Source organism: Panulirus ornatus, chromosome 38 (assembly GCF_036320965.1).
Source record: "Panulirus ornatus isolate Po-2019 chromosome 38, ASM3632096v1, whole genome shotgun sequence".
Taxonomy (NCBI): Eukaryota; Metazoa; Arthropoda; class Malacostraca; order Decapoda; family Palinuridae; genus Panulirus; species Panulirus ornatus.
The window spans coordinates 3,370,645-3,392,880 of record NC_092261.1 but is presented as its reverse complement, the minus strand read 5'-3'; the positions used below and the strand labels follow the sequence as shown (position 1 = coordinate 3,392,880).

The 22,236-nt window shown below is 44.5% G+C and overlaps 1 protein-coding gene across 1 annotated transcript; it reads left to right on the top strand.

The window, feature by feature from the left end:
* Positions 1–103: 103 nt before the first annotated feature.
* Positions 104–12,265, top strand: dtr (defective transmitter release). The gene is made up of 9 exons (XM_071684417.1): positions 104–1,043; positions 1,602–1,693; positions 2,890–3,111; positions 3,418–3,560; positions 4,614–4,777; positions 5,506–5,591; positions 5,884–8,457; positions 8,614–8,696; positions 8,978–12,265. The coding sequence occupies exons 1-9, from the start codon at positions 973–975 to the stop codon at positions 9,035–9,037; spliced, it is 3,495 nt and encodes a 1,164-aa protein (XP_071540518.1). The 5' UTR covers positions 104–972; the 3' UTR covers positions 9,038–12,265.
* The last annotated feature ends 9,971 nt before the right edge of the window (positions 12,266–22,236 follow it).

Sequence of the window (22,236 nt, the reverse complement as noted above, 5' to 3'; positions counted from 1 at the left end):
ATATATATATATATATATATATATATATATATATATATATATATATATTATAGTGAATTATTACTAGATTAATTTGCAAATGACATCAATACTATATATTAATCAGCTTTTAGTTTACTAACGTTTATATGTGTGAATTACTGTAATTAAGGGATATAAAGTTTAGAGGAATAATGGGTATAGTCATGATTTATTCTTCATCCAAGCATGATGATCACATAAAGTGGCAAGGCATTATACCACCGATATGCCGATCGCTTTCACATCTTGCTGCATGTCCTTAACAAACTAGGCTCTGGGTAGCTACAAGACAAATTCAGACGAATAGAATATGACGTACATGTACATATTAAGAATGAGGCGTTCACTACAGGTGTAGATATAAGTTTCATAAACCGGGTATATTTACAAAGTGCATTGCATGAATATGTATTGTGTTACGTTGTGCTAAACCTGAGGGGTAAGAAAGAGAATTATATAAACCGTGTAAGGTCTTCTTCATTAGAGACGTTGACTTATGTAGTTACTATTTGCATTAAAACTATGCCTTTTTGCCATTGATATGAGTGTGGAGTTTTATTTATATCTCCTAATTCAGTGTGGTATCCAGTGACAAAAAATTACTCATTACATTTATATATGTTTTTGAATGAAATTGTTTTGCTTTTGAGGTAGATTTTAATATTAAAATGTCTTAAAGCTTCTTGTCTGAGCAATAGATGGCAGCACTGATTAGTATCCCCCAGCCTCGCGTCCTTGTTACCTTGGCAACCATAAGACATGGACGCTTTTGTCTCGTGGTGACATGAAAGTTTATTAGTGTGTGAAAATTCTCTTGTCTGCACCTCATGATTTATGCACAAACACTTTCCCTAGAACCACAGTGTCACAGAAAGAGATGAATAGTGGAAAACGTTTTCCTAGAGACGTGATAACTTGCTTAACATATTGAAAGTAAGGTTAAATAGGAAAATGTCTGAGATAGAGAATGTGTCAGTCTCTAGCATGACTGAGAACAGCCAAGAGAAACATGGAGGACCAAGGTAAGGCTTTACCACGACTCGAGTTGCATTTGCCACTATGTGTCCCCACTAGCGATCTCCAAAACAGCCCCTGCATCTTGGAGCGCCTGGTGCCCACCTTATATCCCAGATACCCGCCTTATATCCCAGGTACCTTCCTTATATCCCAGGTACCCGCCATCCAGCATGCATGACCACTCACCTTGTACCCTTCACGGCTCACTTTATACTCCTTATCACTCACATTGTACCCCTCACTGCCCTGCTTAGCACCTCACGACACCCACTAGTTACCTCTCACGACCCGACCTGTACGCCTTGTGCCCTGTACCACCCACCTTGTACCTACACCACTTGCCTTATATACCTGACCACCTATCTTTTACCCTACCACGTACCTGGTAGCCCCACCACCAACTTGCACACTTGTAATATCAAGATACCTAGTATTTCTAAGCCTCTATCTTTAAAGCACAACTATTGGATCTTAGAGACGACCCTAAGGTTATACATTTGATGAAAGTTTCCTTTAAATGCTGCTGGTGACTGTTGGCTTCTGATGGCGTTTTCTTTCTCCAGGATGACGAAGGAGGCCCTCAAGAAGCTGTGCAGACAACATGATCTCTACTCCGTGCCCGCCCTTAATGACGTGCTCTACCTCCATTTCCAAGGTCGGTACACGGTAACCCTTGTTTCAGACGCCAGTAAACAGTAGTTCCACATCCAGGGTAGTACAGGGTCACTTCTTCAAAAGGGCCACAGTTCGCTAGTCACATTCATTTCCCAAAAGATTTAAAGGGTCACTTCTTTATAGGGCCACTGTTCGCTAGTCACTTTCATTTCCCAGAAGATTTAAAGTTTCTCCTAAAGAATCAGCGTTTATGATCTTACAGTCAGTTCTAAGGCCAGTTAAGGTACGGCGATTAGAAAAATCTTATTTTACTGTAGATATCACCGACATTGTTCATTTGACGTTTATTACAGAGCTCAATTGACAGTTAAGCTAGTTTAAAGGTAAGCTGACAGTTAAATCGACGTAAAGTTTAATTGAGTTAAGCCAGTTTAAAGGAAAGATGACAATTCAGTCATAGTTCAGTTAGCAGTTAAATCACTGTAAAGGTCATGATAACGGTAAGACCATGTAAAGATCAATTAACATTTTGATAATTTGAGTAGGGTTGTTAGGAATCTAATTATCTGAGAGTGATATAGTTACGAGATATCACTTTATTCAGGAGTCGCCTCAGCTTCAGAGGTCAGAGGCAGGGTTCGAGGCAGTGCAGTCTGAGATTTGCCTTACAGGAGAGTCAGCTTTGCTGGTGATCAAGGTGGATAGATGAGGGTAGGGTGGTAGTCTTGTTGGTGTGTTATTGTACACACTGTGCGCACCAGCTTTTCGTCACTGTTGATAAATTTCGCAGTAATGCAATAGTTTATGAAGCTTTGTCAAACAGTTGTGTATGAAGCAGTATCGAACTATTGTCTGTAAGGCAGAATCGAACTGTTTGTATTGTCTGAAGTTCAGTTGAGTATAGAAGTCTGTCCTCGTACTGTACAGACAGGTACTTACAATTAGGTCATTACACCACAGACGACAGCCAGGGACGAGAAAACAGATGCAGCAACGGTGTTGAGGTGAGCCACAGTTCCATCCCATGCAGAAGTGTGTGTTTTATTGACGAATTCCATGTTCGCTCTATGCGCCCATAGCATGTGGTGGTTGCCACTTGGGTGCCCAGGCCATAGTACTCTTTCTGTTCTCTTTTTTTCTGGCATCCATTATCCTATTATTATTATTATTATTATTATTATTATTATTATTATTATTATTATTATTATTATTATTTATTGTTGCTATTTCTTTCAGGTTACACGGAGATCGAGAACCTGGAAGAATACACTGGGCTCCGATGCCTGTGGTTGGAGAACAACGGCTTCCGCACCATCTCCGGCCTCCAGCACCTGAGCAACCTCCGCTCCCTGTACCTCCACAATAACTACCTCACCTCCCTGGACGGCCTCCAGAACCTGTACTCCCTGGTCACCCTCAACGTGGCCTACAACATGATCTCCAACATAGAGCACATCTGTAAGATGCCAGGCGTCTTGTTATTATCATTTGGGCGGGAGTATAGGGAAATCTTTACGTTATTGTTTACACTTAATACTTCCTCACTGCTGCTTCGGAGATCTGTAATAAAACTCTTTTTATTTGTGCTAACTGTAGAGTGGAGTACTTGCGGAGAGAGAGAAACCTAACCCACATCATAGCAACTTCTTTTTTCACTTTGGATCCAAATTGTTCATGAGGATCATTGTTGCCTGAGTAGCGTGTGTGGTATGGTATGGTGTGGTGTGATGTGGCGGAGCCTGGTCTGACACCAGCCTCACACAGGTGGCCTCCCGCGCCTGGAGACGCTGCAGGTGGGCCACAACCGCCTCTCCAGCAACGAGGAGCTCGCCAGGCTGGGTCGATGTCCCCTCCTCTCCTGCCTTGACCTCTCACAGAACAACCTTCAGTACTCCGACATTGTCCAGGTACCTCACTCCTCCTTTACCCAGGGACCTCCTCATGCCCAGGTAACCTTCCTCATATGTCCCTAAATACCCAGGAACCTTATCTAATCCAGGTACCCTATCGTACCCATTACCTCATGATGCCCAAGTACCGTTTCGTACCTAGTACCCTATTATACCTATTTACCTCTCACATACCCAGGTGCTCCCTTATATCCAACACCGTCACAGCCACTAAACAGACAAACAATCATTACCTGTGAATATAATGTGAGGGAGTTTCCTAGACCTGAGGCAGCCATCTGGATGGAGGAGAGTCCATCCATTTAAATACAGCTTGACTTTGTCCAAAGAATTGGAAATTTATATTACACTTTGAAGTTTGCGTTTACGTAAACAGAAAAAGTTGATATTCATTTCATTGTGTGAATTTTCATTGGTTGATTTCTTGGTGGACAAAGACCGGCTGTGTTCTAAAATAAATTTTGCTCTATAGTAGAGACTGAGGAAGATAACAGATCTGGTGGAAAACAGTTTTAGAAAACTACACAAGATCGTTTTTATAATGGCGATGGTCATATGTGGTCCTGTCTTGTGGGACTGAGGAAAACATTGTCGAAGATGTTGTTGCCTGACGCAGGGTTTGACCACCTCGCAAGTTTTGTAGCTGATGTACCAGGGAAAGACTCCAGTGTCTTGGTGATGTGATACACTGTGTGAAGTATGTTGTGGTGATATAGTAGGCATGCCATACCTTGAATACTCCATGGCTTACGATGCGTCGCATATAGCGCCATATCACCTTAGCAGTATACATGTTCTGTGTGATGTAATTCTATGTCACATTAGACTGTACCTTCTCTCCATGTCACAGATCATCGTATGTGATATAGAAACACTTTTAATAGTAATATCCATTGATGTAAAGTATATAATTCAAAAATTATTGTTGATTGATAATTTTACTGATCATTAAGTTATCATTGTAGCTAAAGGCTATTCCATAGAAGTTATGAGTCATAGATACTTTAGAAATACCTTCCGCCAGACTTTCGTCTGTGACACGTGCCGCAGGTTGTGGGTGAGCTGCGGGAGCTGCGGGTGCTGCAGTTGAGTGGGAACCCTGTGGTGCGGGAGATCAGGCCCTACCGCAACACACTGGTCGTCGCCTGCCGCAACCTAACCTACCTGGACGATCGACCAGTCTTCCCAGTCGACCGAGCAGCTGCAGAAGCATGGTAATATATATATATATATATATATATATATATATATATATATATATATATATATATATATATTTATAGAGAGAGAGAGAGAGAGAGAGAGAGAGAGAGAGAGAGAGAGAGAGAGACAGACAGACAGACAGAGAGAGAGACAGAGAGAGAATCCTGAATGTGTTTATGAACGTCAAAACACTTTATTTTAGCCTCTTTAAATCCACGTTCTTGTTATAAGTAAGATCAGATGATGGTGCCACTTGTATATAAGGTGTTTGATGCTAAAACTTGAATGTGACAAAGTTTTTCGGTCTGTCATAAATTTTCTCGCAGATTTAACATTTTTATGTGTATGAGAAGAATTACGATCTTGGTCATTTGGAATTGTTACTAATATAAACCATATTTTTTTGTAGACACATAATCCTTACAAATGTCAAGAACCATAGGAGATACATTTTCTTTCGTGGAAAGTGAAGTATAATTAGTTGTAAAGTAGGTTAAAAAAAGAACGCCTTCGGAAAACATAGTGTTGCATCCCTTGTTTACATCACTGATACACAAGACGGATTTAAGTCGTTCATTGTTGTCAGTCGTCCCACAGCATTATGTTTTGATGGTAGCTACATTACCCTACTGCAGTAGTAGAAACCTGTCATTATTTTTAACGCTGTATAGATGTTATTGCTTGCTTGGTTCATCGCTCCTTCGTGACTGACTGGCTCTCTTCCCCTCTCCTCCTGCAGGAGCGTGGGCGGGCTGGAGGCCGAGCGGGCCACCAGGCGGGAGTGGGCTGAGCGGGATCACCAGCGACAGCGGGACTGTGTCAACGGTTGGTGCTCACACACACACACACACACACACACTTCCTCGGTCACATGCACCCCTTCCTCACCCCACCCTCACACACCTCCTGTACCTTCCTCCTTCGATACACACCTCCAGTACCTTCCACCGTCACTCACCCTTCCCAAACACACTCTAAGACTTCAGATCAATCGCAGTGTATATTCTCTTGACATCCTGTATACTGATTTCTTGGATAAAAAACGCCAAAAAGTTGATTTATCTTTTTAAAAAGCTAGAGGAACTGCAGTCGCACATTTTTTTTTCTTTCTTTCTAGATGTCCTGAGGCTTCGCGAAAGGGTTCGTGCCGAGAAGGCGGCCCAAGGGACCACTTCGTCCTCCGCAGCGGACATGGGGATCTACGTGGAGGACAACGGAAGTGAAAAACTCTACGCTCTCACCCCAGCTGCCAAGGAATGGGCCCGGAACAGACTGAAGAAGGTGAAGAAGGAAGAGGCTTCACACCGGGAGTTGAACCAAAATGATGATAATGATAATAATAATAATGACAGAAATAGAATTGAAGTGGAAAAAGAAAGTGACGCCCATGAAGATGGTGTCCCCAGCCAACAGAAGCAGGAACATGAAGAGATAGACGCGAATGCCTCGCCCAATGACGAGGTTTTCAATAAGCTGCTCAGGAACCTGGCCGATGAATGTGAAAGCTTAGAACTTGTTGGTTTGCAAGGCACGAGAGAGTTAGAGACATCTAGTGATGCTGCAGAACATGAATTCCTCGAGGACAATCCTGATTCTGAGGAGTCCAATGACTTGCGAGAAATGGGTAACCAAGTGCGAGAAGATCTGAAAAACATTAATTTCGTAAACTTGGAGGAACTTGATGGTTTCACAGAGGCTAAGGATGTTCAGGAATCTAAGAATAGGATAGAACTTGAAGACCTCGACACCACCGTGAATTCCGAGGAATCCAGAAGTCTGGAAGCTGCACACAACAACCAAACCAACAACCTTCAGGAAATTTCAAAACGCCGTAAAGAACTAGAGGGAGAGGGATTTGTGAAATGTGCCAAGTCCACCAGAAACTTTGAGGACGCTAAGGAATCTCTAGCATCGAGGGAAACAGGGAGAGGGGAGTCCTTGGAATGCAAAGTACGACCAGAGGATTGTCAACCAATGGATAAAGTATTAGAGAATCACAAATCAGGGGATGACGAGTTCATTTCCTTACAAGAAAATTCGTCTCGATCATCGAAGTCGGAAAATGACGAATACGAAGATTGTTCCGGGCGTTCTCTCAATTGCCAACGCCAGAAGGAGGAGGACGAACTCTTGTTCAAGAGTTGCCACAATTTCCTGAGGCTACATACCCCAAGATCACTTGGGGAACCTCTATCGTGGCGTAACGAGGAACTCCTGGGCGACATCTGGGCCGCGGCCGAAGTAGGGGAAAGTCCACCGTCGCCTGAGTTCGACTCCGAAGCCGAAGGTCAAGCCCACGTCCGCCGACTCATCGCGGATCACAATACCCAACCACAGGACGAATCTGATATTGAAGAAATTTTAGAAAATATGGAATTTGAAGCCAGAAATATACAGTCTATTTATCGGCGCCACAACCTAGTGGCGATGAACACCACCTCACAGACGACATCAGGCGATAGCGACCCAGAGGAAAATCGAGACAGAGACGTGAATGAAGTGCTTGATTATGGCATGAATGTTAATGGTGTCTGTGGCAGCGACGCAGTTCCAAGAGCTCCAGTGTTTGGGGAGAGGTGGGTGGAGGAGGCCAGGAGAAGGATCACTGAGGAAGCCGACTGGTTGGAAGAGGTCGAGTCCATTAGCAGTACATCTGAGGAAGACGAGACTGCAGACGACCTTAGTCTGGAGAGCCAAGAAGACTCCATGGCTGAAGAAGAGTCTAGCTTTTTTGAGGAAGAGAGTGTCAGTTCCATATCTCCGCTCAGGAACAAACCGAGAGAGATTCAGAGTATTTTGAAGCATGAAACAGTCGCAGTTAAAGGTCTCATATCAGGATATGCAGCTGACTGTGAGTCCTCTGAACCCAAGCAGAGATCGGAGGAATCTGAAACAACATCGTGTTCAAGCCTCAGTCTGACTTCCCTCCATGATTCTTCGGCCGCCGAAAGTACTAACGTGTGTAACGTTAAACTGTGTGATGAGAGTGATAGTAAAGTGCATCACTCCTCAACCACGGGGAGTGCCACACATCCTCAAAGGGATACGGCAATCACGGCTTCTGGTCTGGTAAGAAGACCAGACGTCACAACATGGCCTGGAAACGCAACTGAAGCTCCGTCGTTCGAGCAAAACGACCCATCAAAAGCTGTTGGTTTCATTTCTGACGGTCCTTCTAACCCCACCGCTGGAGTGCACACTAGACTTGTTCGCTCCAGTTATCTATCAAAGTCCGGAGATGGAAATGAAGACTGCCTAATAGTCCCTACAAATGCACAGGTGAGTGGAGAGGATGGCGAGGAAGAGCGGCCGAAAAATATCTTGGAAACACCAGCAGACGAGGAGACAAGGGAGGACGTGCGTGATGTGCCACATGTGATGAAAGACCCGGAGATTTTGGGAGGTATGGAGTCGAAGGGGGACGTGACCAACGCACTGCCGATGTTGCGGGACATTGGCATGCGAGATGTAAGGACGAGAGAAGACTTGGCTGGTGTGTGGCAGGTGAGGAAACGGGAGCCACAGGCAGACGAGGGGACAAGGGTAGATGCGGGTGCAGTGCGTCCAGTGACAAGAGATTCTGTGACGTTGGCAGGAGACTCGACCTCATACAAGAACCAGGAGTCTATCTTCAGCGCCCGCGACGCCCTCAGAAGTTCACACGAGGCCTTTGTCCGAGGACGCAACTTTGGTAAGCACCAGTGCAATTTTTTTTCTCCATTACCTTTGCTGCATACTTTAGGAGGAAGACAAACTTCAGGATTTTAGAATAACATTTCATTATTTGCATGTTTCTGAGCATAAAACTCCTTACGTCAGTTAACTCTCTCATTGTGTCTGTCGGCAGGGAGTCTGCTGGTCACCAGGGATGAAGGAAGTGGGGTTGAGGTTACACCGTTATTGCTCCCACCTTCAGGTCACGCCAGCAAGGTACACAAGTCTTGTAAACTTACTAATACAGTTAGATAACATGTAGATATTACAACATGTAGATGTTACAACTTTGAATATATTTGCATGAGTAGAAATTTTATGTAGCTTCTTGTATGTCATCAGATGGCCAGAGAGAAGATTTGGGTGTTTTAAACACAATTCACTCTCAATTTGAAAGATTATATTCTTAATGATAGAAAAGGAACACCATTCCCAAATGGCATAGATCGCACAAGTGGAACTCTTCCCTGATATTCCGTTTTCTGTTGGCTTCTCAGGAGGGAGGCAGGCCTACCGGGCGGCCTCTCATCACGGTGCTGGGAGAGGATGACCCATAGATAAGCATCGTCCGGGGCCTCGGCAACGATATAGTCATTTAGAATTGTGTTGTTTACCTGGCTGCAAGGATGACCTCCTTGGGCTGAGATGATAGCTTTATATTCTATTAAAGACGAACTCTTAGTAATTTAATGATCATTAAATTCAGCTGGGCCACCAGTCCTGTGATGCTAAGGTGTTGACTTAAATTACTGGTGATAAGAATCTCATTTAGTTGATTGCACTCACTTGAGTGTTGTATAGTTATTTTTAAGACTGTCTGCGACGTGTATAGTTATTTCTAAGACTGCACGTAACGAGTGTTAGTCTTTTGTTTATAAAACTAACAGGAACATTTTTTTTTTTTTTTTTTTGGCTAAATGTTCTACCACTGACTTGGAGTTCATTTGTGTACTGAACCAGGAGCAATATGATATCATACGTATTTAGACTAGCAGTAATATAATATTAGTTAACGTTACGTGATGCCCATATATTCACATCGACTGTCATGACGTGTTCAGTTCTTTACATCGATTGTTATAACATGGTGTTCAATGCTTTATATCTAGTTATGATGTGATGCTCATTTGTTTTACAACGACTGATATAACGTGATGCTCAAGCGTTTACAACGAGTATTACGATGCTCATTACGACTGTTATGTTTTGATGCTCACATATGATATATAGCATATAACCTTCTGTATTATGCTCATTTGTTTACATCTTCCCTGCGGTACACAGCTGTTTACATCCGTTTCACCAGAATATCAACACATGATCGATATATCATTACCGAGACAGACGAAGTTGTGACGCTGGTCCATTGATTTGTGCGAGATCATCGGCATCTTGACCCCTTCTCTATGAGAGGTAGTTGATGACACACATCTTGTATCATCACAAGTTACAACCGTTGGTTCAGTCCTTTACTAAGCTCAGAAATATATATTTTTCATCAAAAATTGGCAACGTCGCTTCGCTGGATAATTCATAGTACGTTGTTTAGCAGTTCACTGCAGACTTAACACTATTGTCTGCTCCTGTGCGAGTTTGAGTAGGGACCCCGGCAGAAGTGCTAGTTAGAGGGGGGGAACTCGTAGTTAGCGCTCGTCTCCCAGTGGGGGTGACGTGCCCAGGGTGACTAGAGTAACCTCCTGGTTGCGACATGCGATGCGTCACTGGCCGGTGACCGTCAAGCTCGTTGGAGGAGCGACCTAGTATGAAGGTACCAGCGGCGGGCCGGACCTACGACGGCCAACCGTTCCAGGTTCTTTAAAGAGGCGGAGCACAAGACCTGTCCAGCCGATCTGTATCAGGGCTCTTTCGCTAGCCGTTGGGTGCGTCCTCAGAGGTCAGTGGAAGGTGGTACTTAACGTCGGTAGGGGGCCGGACCTCCTCATCAAACCCTTCAAAGGAAACCCCTTCTTAAGACCCACCGAACTTGATATGCGCGACCTGCAGCAGACAAGAGTTGATCACGCATTAGATGCCACTGCAATGAGGGGAAGGCCGTTAACACCTCAGGGACAGCAACACTTCACTTCCTGGTCCGGATGGTATGTACCCGAGACTCACAAAAACTATCCTTGTAAAAGTATGTGTAAGATGTTTAATCTGTAGATGTCTACTGACATCTTTCCTGAATCACTCAAGGTCAACAACATTCTGTTGTTACCAAAGGTTCCCCAGTCCTGCCGAGCCCCAAAGAACATCCGGTCAGTTGCCATCTACTGTGTCGTAATCCGTCTTATGCATTGGATAATTACCTTCGCATCTTTCGGGGCGCCAGTGCTGACGAGGTGTCCAGAGGCCTAAGTCCCAGCCGACACGGATGCCTTAAGGAATCTGCAATACTGACAGCCACTGCTGGCCACCTGGCGTTCCCTGGTATGGCCAAGGTTATACATAGTTTGTAACACAATACTTTTAAACGCGTCATGTTACGGAAGGGAACACCAGACCCGTTAGGCCATAACGTTATGTCATCACACGACCGGGACCCACGTCACCATCGTGACCGGTGAGGGCATCAAACAAGGTGACCTGTCCCCCGGTATTCTTCAGCACGGTGACTGATGAGGCAGACGCACTGGTGAAGGATCTGGTGAGGGACGCGGGATTGATAACATCAAGGTACGCGTTTGCCGATAACGTATTGTGATGACATCTGCAGCTGATCTTCAGAGGTCTGTAGACCTCGCTACCTAGACTCTGCTGCCTGGTAGTTGGATCAAGAGAAACGATGATGATACTTTTGTCGTCGGGCGACCAAGGCAAAAAGGGGTTGAGGTAGTGATTGAGCCTAAGATTTCCGGCCGTAGATGCTTTAAAGAAGGCTGGATACTGCAGCTTCTAAGAGGATGGGGGAGATGGGCGGTTGATTACCGACAGACGTGGAGTCAGATCAACGGTCATCTTAAAGCCACAGGGTTAAACCTCAGAGAGTCATGGAATTCGGCGTTATAAAGTCTTAACCTGGACGTCCTCCCTCTACCATCAGCTGGACGTCCTCCTTCTACCATCAGCTGGACGTCCTCCCTCTACCATCAGCTGGACGTCCTCCCTCTACCATCAGCTGGACGTCCTCCCTCTACCATCACCTGGACGTCCTCCCTTTACCATCACCTGGACGTCCTCCCTCTACCATCAGCTGGACGTCCTCCCTCTACCATCGCACAGTCCCGCGATGTTCTGCAGTTGTCGCGTGAGGGAGTTCGGGTTTCTTTGGGGGTTGAACAGATCAGTTTTCTTCCCAGAACTCTCACATGGTTACCCCTCCCCAGAGACTGATGTAGTGTTGAACAGGCAGCGTCATGGCTGTGGGTGGGCCTCTGCAGCCACCAGGCGTTAGCAAGTCCCAAGGGCAGTGGTCAGCTGTGGGGGAAATTCCTAATTGTTACGACACACCAGATTTTTGTAAATATGTAAATAGCTATTTCTTTAACTTTTTTTTTGTCGGTTTTTGTACGTTTATTCCTTGGTTCGTCATGTGAGATGCTTTAGAATCAACCGTATTCCTCAGTTTATCCAGAATGACTACCGTTAAAAAAAAAGAAAAAAAAAGTACATCTGACATCGTCTGACATCGCGCTATACAATTTTAATGTCTTTCCTGTGAATTTTTCTGGTGACGTCATTCCTCTGTATCACAAGTGTCCCAATGACGTCATATTCTTGTAACATCACCATTGTACATTTTCTTAACATATTTTTCTTCTGCTGTATAATGACGTCATGTATATATATATATATATATATATATATATATATTCCTATGAGTCCACGGGGAAAATGAAACACGATAAGTTCCCAAGTGCACTTTCGTGTAATAATCACATCATCAGGGGAGACACAAGAGAGAAATATAAGTCAGTTGATATATATATATATATATATATATATATATATATATATATATATATATATATATATATATATATATATATATAGATATGTATATATATATATATATATATACACGTCACTTCTTACTATCATACCCGCTCTTAATGACTTCATTGTATCATACCATTATAGATGTCGTTAATGATAACACTATAGATGTCGTCCCTGTTCTCCCTGCCTCTGCTGACGACATAACATGTTCTGCACATCCTGCCTAGTGAACATTCTACATGTTGGTGGACGGGTCCCGTCGGTTTTCAGCCACCACAGACGAAACACGAGCCCCGGTCTTAATCAATTATCTCAGACAACTCATACGGCGTGGCCAGTGGCCAGGTGCTTAGATACAAAGGTATGGATATCTCTGTAGGATTGGAGGAGGGACGGGCTTTTTTGGCAGGTGAAGAATTAAGGTGAGGTCTGTGGAGGGGTCCTCAAGCTTACGGTGAGGAACGGAGAGGTGGTGGTGAGTGAGTGGTCGTGGAATGTCTGCCCACACCACCAAGCAAAGCACAACGGGGGGGCCATGTTCACCGTGAGTGAGTGTTTGTGTCCTTAGAATTATCTTCGTCGTGAACAAGTGAAGGCGCTCAGGATTTTTACGCCTAGTGGTCACAGAAAGGATGATTGACGGCATTAACTAATACCCTGACAGTGGATGGGAATCGAATGGTTATAACATGGTTGGTCGTATGGGCTCCAGGCCTGTCAGTAGCCAGGGAGGGTCATTAAGGCCAGCGATATCAAGTTACAAACCGCTAATCTGTGAATCTTGAACGCCCTCTTCAGGTGTTGGAACAACGACTGTGAACACCACACACACACACACACACACACACACACACACACACACACACTCGCGCTGACTATGAATATATAGCATCTGCGAAATATATTTGATGATAGTCATGGTTTACTTGCCCCTGCTGGTGATCTCGCGGTATGACTAGCTCGTTTTCGATAACTTAAAAAAGATACCCCCGCAGACTACCGCGCCATCTGTACCTAAGAGGCTGGTTGAAGTAACGCTGTGTACAGTGATGTACTTCAAGATAATATAATCTACATCTGGAACTTATTTTTCAGTAATGTTTGAAATAAGAATATCAAGGCTTTGTTTTACTACCATCAGTATTACAGTATCCTAATTAGTATTAGTGTAGAGATGTTCATGTGTTAGTTTTGGTGTAGAAGTATTAAGTATGTAGACTGACTTTCCTGTATTCGCTACACTCCCTTGGAGTCAGTTGTAGTGACATTGCATTACATTTGGCATTCTGGCAACGTTGTTTGTATTATGTGTATCACTAGAAATTACAGCGATTACTTTTATCTGTTGGAGCTGTGATTGCATTGCTTGTGTAGACTAACTGTAATAGTGTATGCTGTTTTGAATGATTGAAATCAGAACATGTACAATTACTTATGATGTCTTTTGCAGTGAGTGACTATATGTAATGTCACCAGCAGTTTGATGTGTATAAAACGTATAGGAAGGTTTGTAGAATGACTGATATTTTGTCCTAAACACGGAGAATATGAATATGTTACAGACACCAACCAATATTTTGTCTTCAATGGAGAGTATATTAATATAATGCACACATCGACCAATATTTTATCTTCTACGTTGAACATGTTAAGGTATAGTGACCAGTATTTTACCTTGTACGTTTACCATGTCATAGCACCAATATTTTGCTTTCTACATTGAGAATGTCAAAGTATAGTGACCAATATTTTGCTTGTATACTGTGCGCATATCGGATTTTTTAAATTTTTTTGACTAAGATGTGATCACCATGGTGCAGAATTGTGGAGTCATTAAGGATCATTCCCCTATTTTTTTTTTTTTTTTCGGGTGTTGGGCATGAGGGTGGTGGTGTAGGTGTCGTGTGTGTGTGTGTGTGTGCCGACCTGAGGTACACTACACATTATACAGTGACCCATCATTAACCGTCGCCGCGCTGCGCACCTCATGATGTTCGAGTCTCCCCAGTAACATTCCACACACACACACACACACACACACACACTACTTTTTCAGGTTACGAGAAACATAAAGCCTCTCCTTTTTTTTGTAACAAAGGAGATCATAACTTTATTTTTTTTCGTATTAATGAAGACCGGAGAGTTCTGTAAATCGTCATAGACGATTGTAATATTTTTTTTTAGCGGTACATGTGTTGGCAGACGTTAGCATCAGCTTTGTATGGCAGTGTTGTGAGGGAAGGTTATTAAGACGGTAGCCCTGACTGCCGGTGGCGCCCTCCTCCCGTGGGTTGCACGGCAGGACCAGCTCACGCGACTGCACCTGGCGGCGTCACAGAACCCGAGTACGTGCGTCCGAGCATGACGAACTGTCCTCACATGACTCTACCTGGGTCGTCGGCGGCTCCGGCAGACGGATCTGGCAAGTGTCCACTGCTGCTCTCGGTCGCAACATCCTGGTGGTGTGTTTTTTTCCCTAATAAGAATACTAGTTTTTCCCCACTGGCTTTTTTTCTCCCCTCTCCCACTTGTGACTGGCTGTTTTGCAACCTGTTTTTATCCTTTCTTGCAACACCCACGGAGTCGGGGGTGTTTTTTTTTCTTCGGTTTTCATCTCCGTTGCTGACGGGTACACAGTCTCGTACTTGCTGCACGCAACCCCCCCAGCGAGCAGCCACACCTTGTGTCCTGGCCCCACCTTGACCATGGGCCACACCCTGGGCTACACCCCCTGGTCTACCTTGACCCTGGGCCACACATTGGCCTACCTTTACCATGGGCCACACCTTGGGGTACACCCTGGCCTACCTTGACCATGGGCCACACCCTGGGATATACACCCTGGCCTGCCTATGTCATGGGCCACACCTTGGGGTATCCCGTGGCCCACTTTTACCATGGGCCACACTGTCATTCAGAGCCATCAAGGCCGATGGCCTGAGTGCATAGTGAGACTTGCGATGGTCGACCTGCTCTGGGTGTTGTTGTTTATCAATAGTTATTTGCCTTTGTCAACACTTTGTCAGTCTTCATTGTTTACGTCAGAGGTGGATGAACTCGCCAACAGATGGCGGTCTTTGTCCTGGTGAGGGAAGCTGGCAGATCAAATTGAGAGGGAGGGAGGGATGGGGGAATGTTTGCTCTGTGTTATCCCTCAAGATTTACATACTTATTTTGTGATCGTCATCGGTGCCGTGTGTGTGTGTCGTTGCCGGAGTGGTAATGGTAGTGGAGGGAGTGTTGCTGGAGTGGTGGTGGTAGTGGAGGGAGCGTTGCCGAAGTGGTGGTGATAGGGGAGGGAGCGTTGCCGGAGTGGTGGTGGTGGTAGTGGAGGGAATTCCCGGGGTGGTGGTGTAGGTGGTGATCGTCATCCACTAGAATCTCCACATCATCTTTGCCAGGCAAAACATCCTCCAGAACCGCATGACTGCCCTCACAAAGAGAGAGAGACACACACACACGGAGAAAAAAATTACGAAAAAAAAAAATAGGAAAAATGATCGTCAGTGTATAATGGGGCTGGTTTTTCTTGGTCCCCCCCCAAGTGTGGTTTTTTTTTATGCAATATATGTTTTCTGTCGCCCACATATACCTCCTCCCAAGGTCTTTCCCAGCTGATCACGGTGAAAAGAAATAGCCGCAACGTTTCTCGAAAATTGATTGTTTTTTTTTTCCCCTTGTCAAGTAAAGGTTTCAGTATAGGTCTAAACCTTTCACATTTATTTATAACGTGTATGACCCATAATTTCCAACATTTGACATTTTCAAACTCGAACCAGCTTGACGTAGACCATACCATGATACACATCTGTTGATGTTCATCTCTGATAAATTCTGTTGTTAGGACGGTGTCGAATGGGAAGTTTTCCCCCGTGATGTGCCATAGTCATCGCTGTAGGAAGACAACATAGGATACGGTAAACAAGTTGGTATAAGTTAGCCTTCAGTGTAGACATCCTAGACCATGGTAAACAAGCTGGTGTAAGCATGGCTGGCCTTCTAGACATCCAAGACCGTGGTAAAATGTATGTCATTGTTGACACCGAACGCCAAGGTAAACTTCAGAATTTAAGCTTAAAATAGCTGATCCGTTCCCGCCATAATAGCATCGGTAGGTAAATAATTGATGGTCCCAGACGAATACTAATCTGTATTGACTTATAGTCAGTGTAATCGCATACCTCTTGTAAAACGCTTGGTGCCAGTCTTATGTTCTGAAAGCGTGTTCATTGATTTTTACATCCTCAACTTCCGTCGTAGTTAGGATCGGATTAGAATTATTGTCTCCTCTGATGTTACTCTGACTAAAAGCTACTCTCTAACCCCTTCTCCTGTTACCGTCTTCACGTAGATATTGAGAGACCCAAGTTGTATACAAAAAGGGCTAATAGTATTTTGTAAACATGGTGCTTGTGTTGATAGGCCACTTGCCATTGTTCACGTTCTGAATGGTTGCATATCAGACCTGTAGAAGAGCAGCGACACTTGAAGAACTGCTTTTGATTGAGCGAATACCTGATGGCGCCCGAGACGACCATCAAAGCCTAGCAGTTGGTAATTTGGAAGGTATAGACCGCAAGTGAAGGGCAGGGAGGCTTGACTTAGGTCGACGACCACCACGCAGCTGCCTCCTCCGGTAACCTCCTCTTGACCCACTGAAGGTAAGTTACTAACGCCCTTGGCTGGCAGACTTATTAACCTATAAGGTTTTAATGCCAGCACTTGGTGACCACCAAGGCCAAGTGCACCGGTGATTAAGGGCTGTGATCGTGTGAGTTTCACTGTGAACGTTCTCGGGTCGAGGTTAGAAGCGATTAATCTGTAATTACGTAAGGCCACAAGCATCCATTATTTTTCCCCCTTTTGTTGTAACTTGAATTTATTTTAGAGAGTTTACTCTTTGTTTTTATATTTCCCCGGCTTCCTCCATGGTGCATTTCATGCCTGAAATAGATGTGTGTTATTCTGGATAGTGTGGAACTTATGTAACAATCTGCTGTGTGGACTTGTGAGACGTTTCGATAAAACGTTTTCCTCAGGTTAATTTTAATCTCTCGTGAGATGTGGTTAGGTTATGTCCGAGTTATATGAAGCAGTGTTGGAGAGTGAGGCAACACTCATGCCGAAAACAAGGTCGCTGTGGTAATCTAGACACTTTAAAAGCATTTGACGAACCAAAATGTGCTAAAAGCTATTTTTTGTATATATATATATATATATATATATATATATATATATATATATATATATATATAATGAAGCCAATAATTTGATAATTAACACCGATAACCTGGATTGGTTTCTTGTTTATGAGAGGTATTGTGTCGTTAACCTCCTTACGGGATATATCATTGTTTATCAATTATCATGCGTCCTAAATTTCATTGATAAATGTATTCAGTCGCGATATTTGTAACTGAAAAGTTCTCGATATTTTTACGTTCTGAATATTTATAAATATAGTTGACGACGCGCAAAATTATGATCCTTTCCAATATATATATATATATATATATATATATATATATATATATATATATATATATAGTAAATGCGTGGTGAAAAATGTTGACGTATGTATATACATGTGTATGGGGGGGGGGTGGGGCCATTTCTTTCGTCTGTTTCCTTGCGCTACCTCGCAAACGCGGGAGACAGCGACAAAGTATAATAAATAAAATATATAAAAAAGAACTATACGTACCGAAACAAATCTTGCCAATTTTCAGATTGTTTCATTTTACAGACCTATGCCAACCGATCCTGGTGGTGATTCTCTCTCATGTATGCTAATTGCTCACTCATGCTCATTGGAGTGTCATGCTTGCTACCACTGAGTTAAACACACTTTCTTTTTTATATTGGCCTGAGGGAAGCGTTGAGGACCAGTGTTTACTCTTACCAGTCCATGTTTAGGTGTTGTTCGAGCTGAATGAAATGATTCGTTCGTTTCGTGGACGCTGGACGAACCCCCCACGAGAAAGTGACTCACTGGGAAGATATGAGTCTTTTTGTTAGTTTCTTCAGCACCGGTGCTGGCAGAAATCCTCAGCAGGGTAGATGAATTATGCCCGAATTTCACCTTCAGCAGAAGCAGTTACTAATAGCTTTTTAGATAGGTTTCCGAGGTGAACTGAACATCCAAGTAACTCAGAAGCGCCAAGTTCTTTGTAATGTACAAGTGTTTTTACAAGCCACTTTCGTTTTGAACTTTTCATCGTTGTCGTAACGATTTCGTTATTCGCCACCCACCCCCCGTGACCAAATCCAGGATACGCACCTGCCAGGGAGGTGGTGATACAGAAATCCTATGAGTTACGTATATGTATAAGTATAAAGGTCACAGAGGAACACAGTGTGACATAGAAGAGTAAGAAAGAATATTCAGTTACGGAAACGTCAAAAAAAAGGAAGATTGATTGAAAGGAAAGCTATCAGATATCATGTATAGACTAATCTTCTTGATATTCGCGTGTGGGACGAATATAGAGAGATGAGAGAACTTAGTGACCGTAATAGTGAAGTTTGCCCTACGACTGGAGGGGAGAACGTAACTTCGCTGACCGCCATTTGTGACACGGTACAGCAGGAGAAATCGGGCTTGCAGTAAAAACCCCCCAGCGTGAAAATGACTTAAATTGACCGGAGTGTAATTAGATACGTGTTAAAGAAAAAGAAAGTCTAACGTATTGACATGGAAACGTCGGTTAATTTTCTGTCCTGGAAGCGTAGTCGAACTGCTTAGCCCCGAGCCAGGATTCCTGGCGGCGTCTGTATAATGCGGTGATAAAAAGCCACGATAAAACGCGATGAAATGAAAGTATTTATGTCAGGGTTGTACTGACAAGGGTAAGGGAGAGAAAGTAGGGGTGTCAGAGGAGAGGATGGTGATTTGGAGACTTGACCTCGTTGTGGCTTACCTGCGTCGCTGTGTTTGGTCATTCCAGTATATCAAGCTCAGCCTTAAGAGATATCACACCAGGTACAATATCTGCTGTGAAGAATGATGACAGTGAGCCATGATTGTAGTAGATCACGGTTAAGTAGGTAATAGGTTGTCACTGCTGGAGATGGATACATCCGTGTAGAGCCTCGTAGAGGATTATGTACTTTGATTTCATGAACGTAAATGGCTGGAATACACTAAAGACGGTCTGTTTTTCATGACCTGCTTAAAAGATGTTTTGATATTGATATACAGGTATTCGAAATTGTGAGAGGCTCTGATGATATATGCAGCTCTTTAACATTAGATATGTTTGATTTCACTTTCAAGTAACGGACGCAGACTTGTGCACAAAATGTTGCCCTCTAACAAGGCCAAAGTACTACGTCTTCTGTGAGGCGCAGGAGCCTCCCAGTGCGACCTGGTCTAACAGCGTGAGGACTGTGTTTGCCATTGGAAGCCGCGTGACACGGAGGTTCACGGTATTCTTAAATGTAGACCTGTGTCTCGTCAGATTCCCTAAGTCAGCCTCTTTTGAAAAGAAAGAAGTCAACCTGAAGGAAACAGCTGAGTGTTCGTAAGGTTAACCGCTTGTTGAGGAGAATGGCGCCATCATGGGCATGTGTGTGTCACTCATTGTCTGTGATCTTTTTTCACGTCTCCCGTCTTTTCATCCAAGATGACATGGATGACCCTGGACCCCAAGGGCGCCCCGAGCACAGTGCTATCGCCCGGAGTAATGGCTAAACTCGTGGCAATAATATAGAGGATAATAAGGCAGTATAACCTTGTGGGATGGAGGCAGTGGCTTCGCTGGCGGAAGGGCTGTGGGTGAGACCCCGTGATTCACCAAGCTCGCTCACAAGAGGAGGCAGGGACGCTGCAGTGCTCCTCTCTCTCTCTCTCTCTCTCTCTCTCTCTCTCTATATATATATATATATATATATATATATATATATATATATAGATATAGATATGAACTTATTTGTATTAGTTAAACAAGCAGTTTGGTAGGCATCTTGTTCAGTGAGCAGTATGGAGTACCCACACTGTACCGTATTACGGTTGAATTCGCTTTTAATGTTGATGTTTTAAAGCATTAGAGTAGCCGGTCAGGGGGCACACGAAAACTTGCCTCCCCTTACCGAGTGTTGCATGTGACCCTTGATATCCCCAGATTACGTCATGAACATCGCACATCACCTTCCATATATTCTCTCGTCGCTCACAGTGCATGACCTCGGGCTGACAGTCACTTCCCAGTGAGTCACACGTTACCATTGTCCCTATGGTAGGTAACGTGGACGATGTGTGTGTGTGTGTGTCTGGCCTTGGCGTTGTCCTCCCGCCGCCCGTTTCCTCTGGGCAGTAAATTCATCGGTTTAACAAACCAAAGCCCATGGTAGAAGTCGTGATGCCTCCCACGGCCGCTCACTCCTTCCGCAGGAGACCTTTGCCTCTCTTGAGCTAAAGAGCCAAAGACGACTTTCGAGCGCCACCCAACCCCACCATGTGTGACCGTCCGTCATGTTTTGACGTTGGTCACGTATACCTGTAAATGACACATGTCGTGTCATGACCCCACGAAAGCCCTCGTACTTGGATGGATCCTTTGATATGTGATGTCACCGTGACGTGGAGGGACCGAAGAGTTCCTGATGGGTGGATGACATTACCGTGCGAGGGGTTGTGAAGGGAGAGGATGGGCGTCGGCTTTTCATGATTGATAAACGCAGGAGTTCCTCGTGTAGGGAGAGGGCGTATGAGACGACCCTGACAAGGACACCCACTGGTGACGAGGGCTGCCGCAGCCGAAGCAGCAGGAGGCTCAAGCCAGTCTATACTAGTTCAGCCTGCAGGTGACCTCTCACTGAGGCCGTGTAGGATGAGGTTAACAACGAGCCACGACGCCCAGGTCGCCCGGATTCGACCATACCTGGGCGGTGGCGGAGTTCCCACCCACCTCGGGATCACCTCCCCTGCAACCCAGCAACCCAGCTGGTCCTGCCTCGTGTTGCAGGGGTTCTAGGATGTCGTAAGCGTGGTGTGTATCACGAGGGAACATGAATCAACACCATTTCCAGGTAGTGGAAGGACCACCACCACATACCACCAGTCTTTCTCCTGGATTGATTTGCAGTTATTCGTAAATACTTACATACAAACACATGTACAGATGTGCTTATGTATATTTTCGTTTTACTTTTTATATGTTTATCAAATCATAATGATGCTTCCTTTACACATATACACACAAGAGATGGGGCCCCAGAAGTGTAAGACTCCCTCTACGTGTACGGGCCAAATAGATTACACACACACACACACACACACACACACACACACACACACACACACACACACACACCACGAGATAACACTTGTCTCAAACTGAGACTGTTCGAGACCGGAACTCTTTCCCTGACCAGTTCTAGCTGACCTCATGACCTTTAATGGTGTGACCCCAGAGGGCCACGGCTGGGCCGGTGTGTCCCCCGAGGAGGGAGGTGGGGGGGGGGGGTGCATGCCTGTCGTATATAGGTGTAGGGAACCTTGTTGACCTCATTCATTATGTGTAGGTTAACAGACAGGTCGGGGTAATAGACAGGTCTAGGGTAAGAGACAGACAGACGGGCTGGGGTAAACACTCGGTGTGGGATAAGAAACAGTGTGGGAAGATAACAGAGAGAAGCAGTAGATTAAGAGACACACTGTAGTTATCCCAGCTCCTCCAGCCCTCCCAGCACCAACCTTGACCAGTCAGTCATATACCTCGACATGTGAACCATGACGGGTGTCCTGTAGAGCCACAGAGACTCATTGTTGATATTTATCTGTAAAGACACCGGCTTTGCTTGTCTCCCTAGTTAA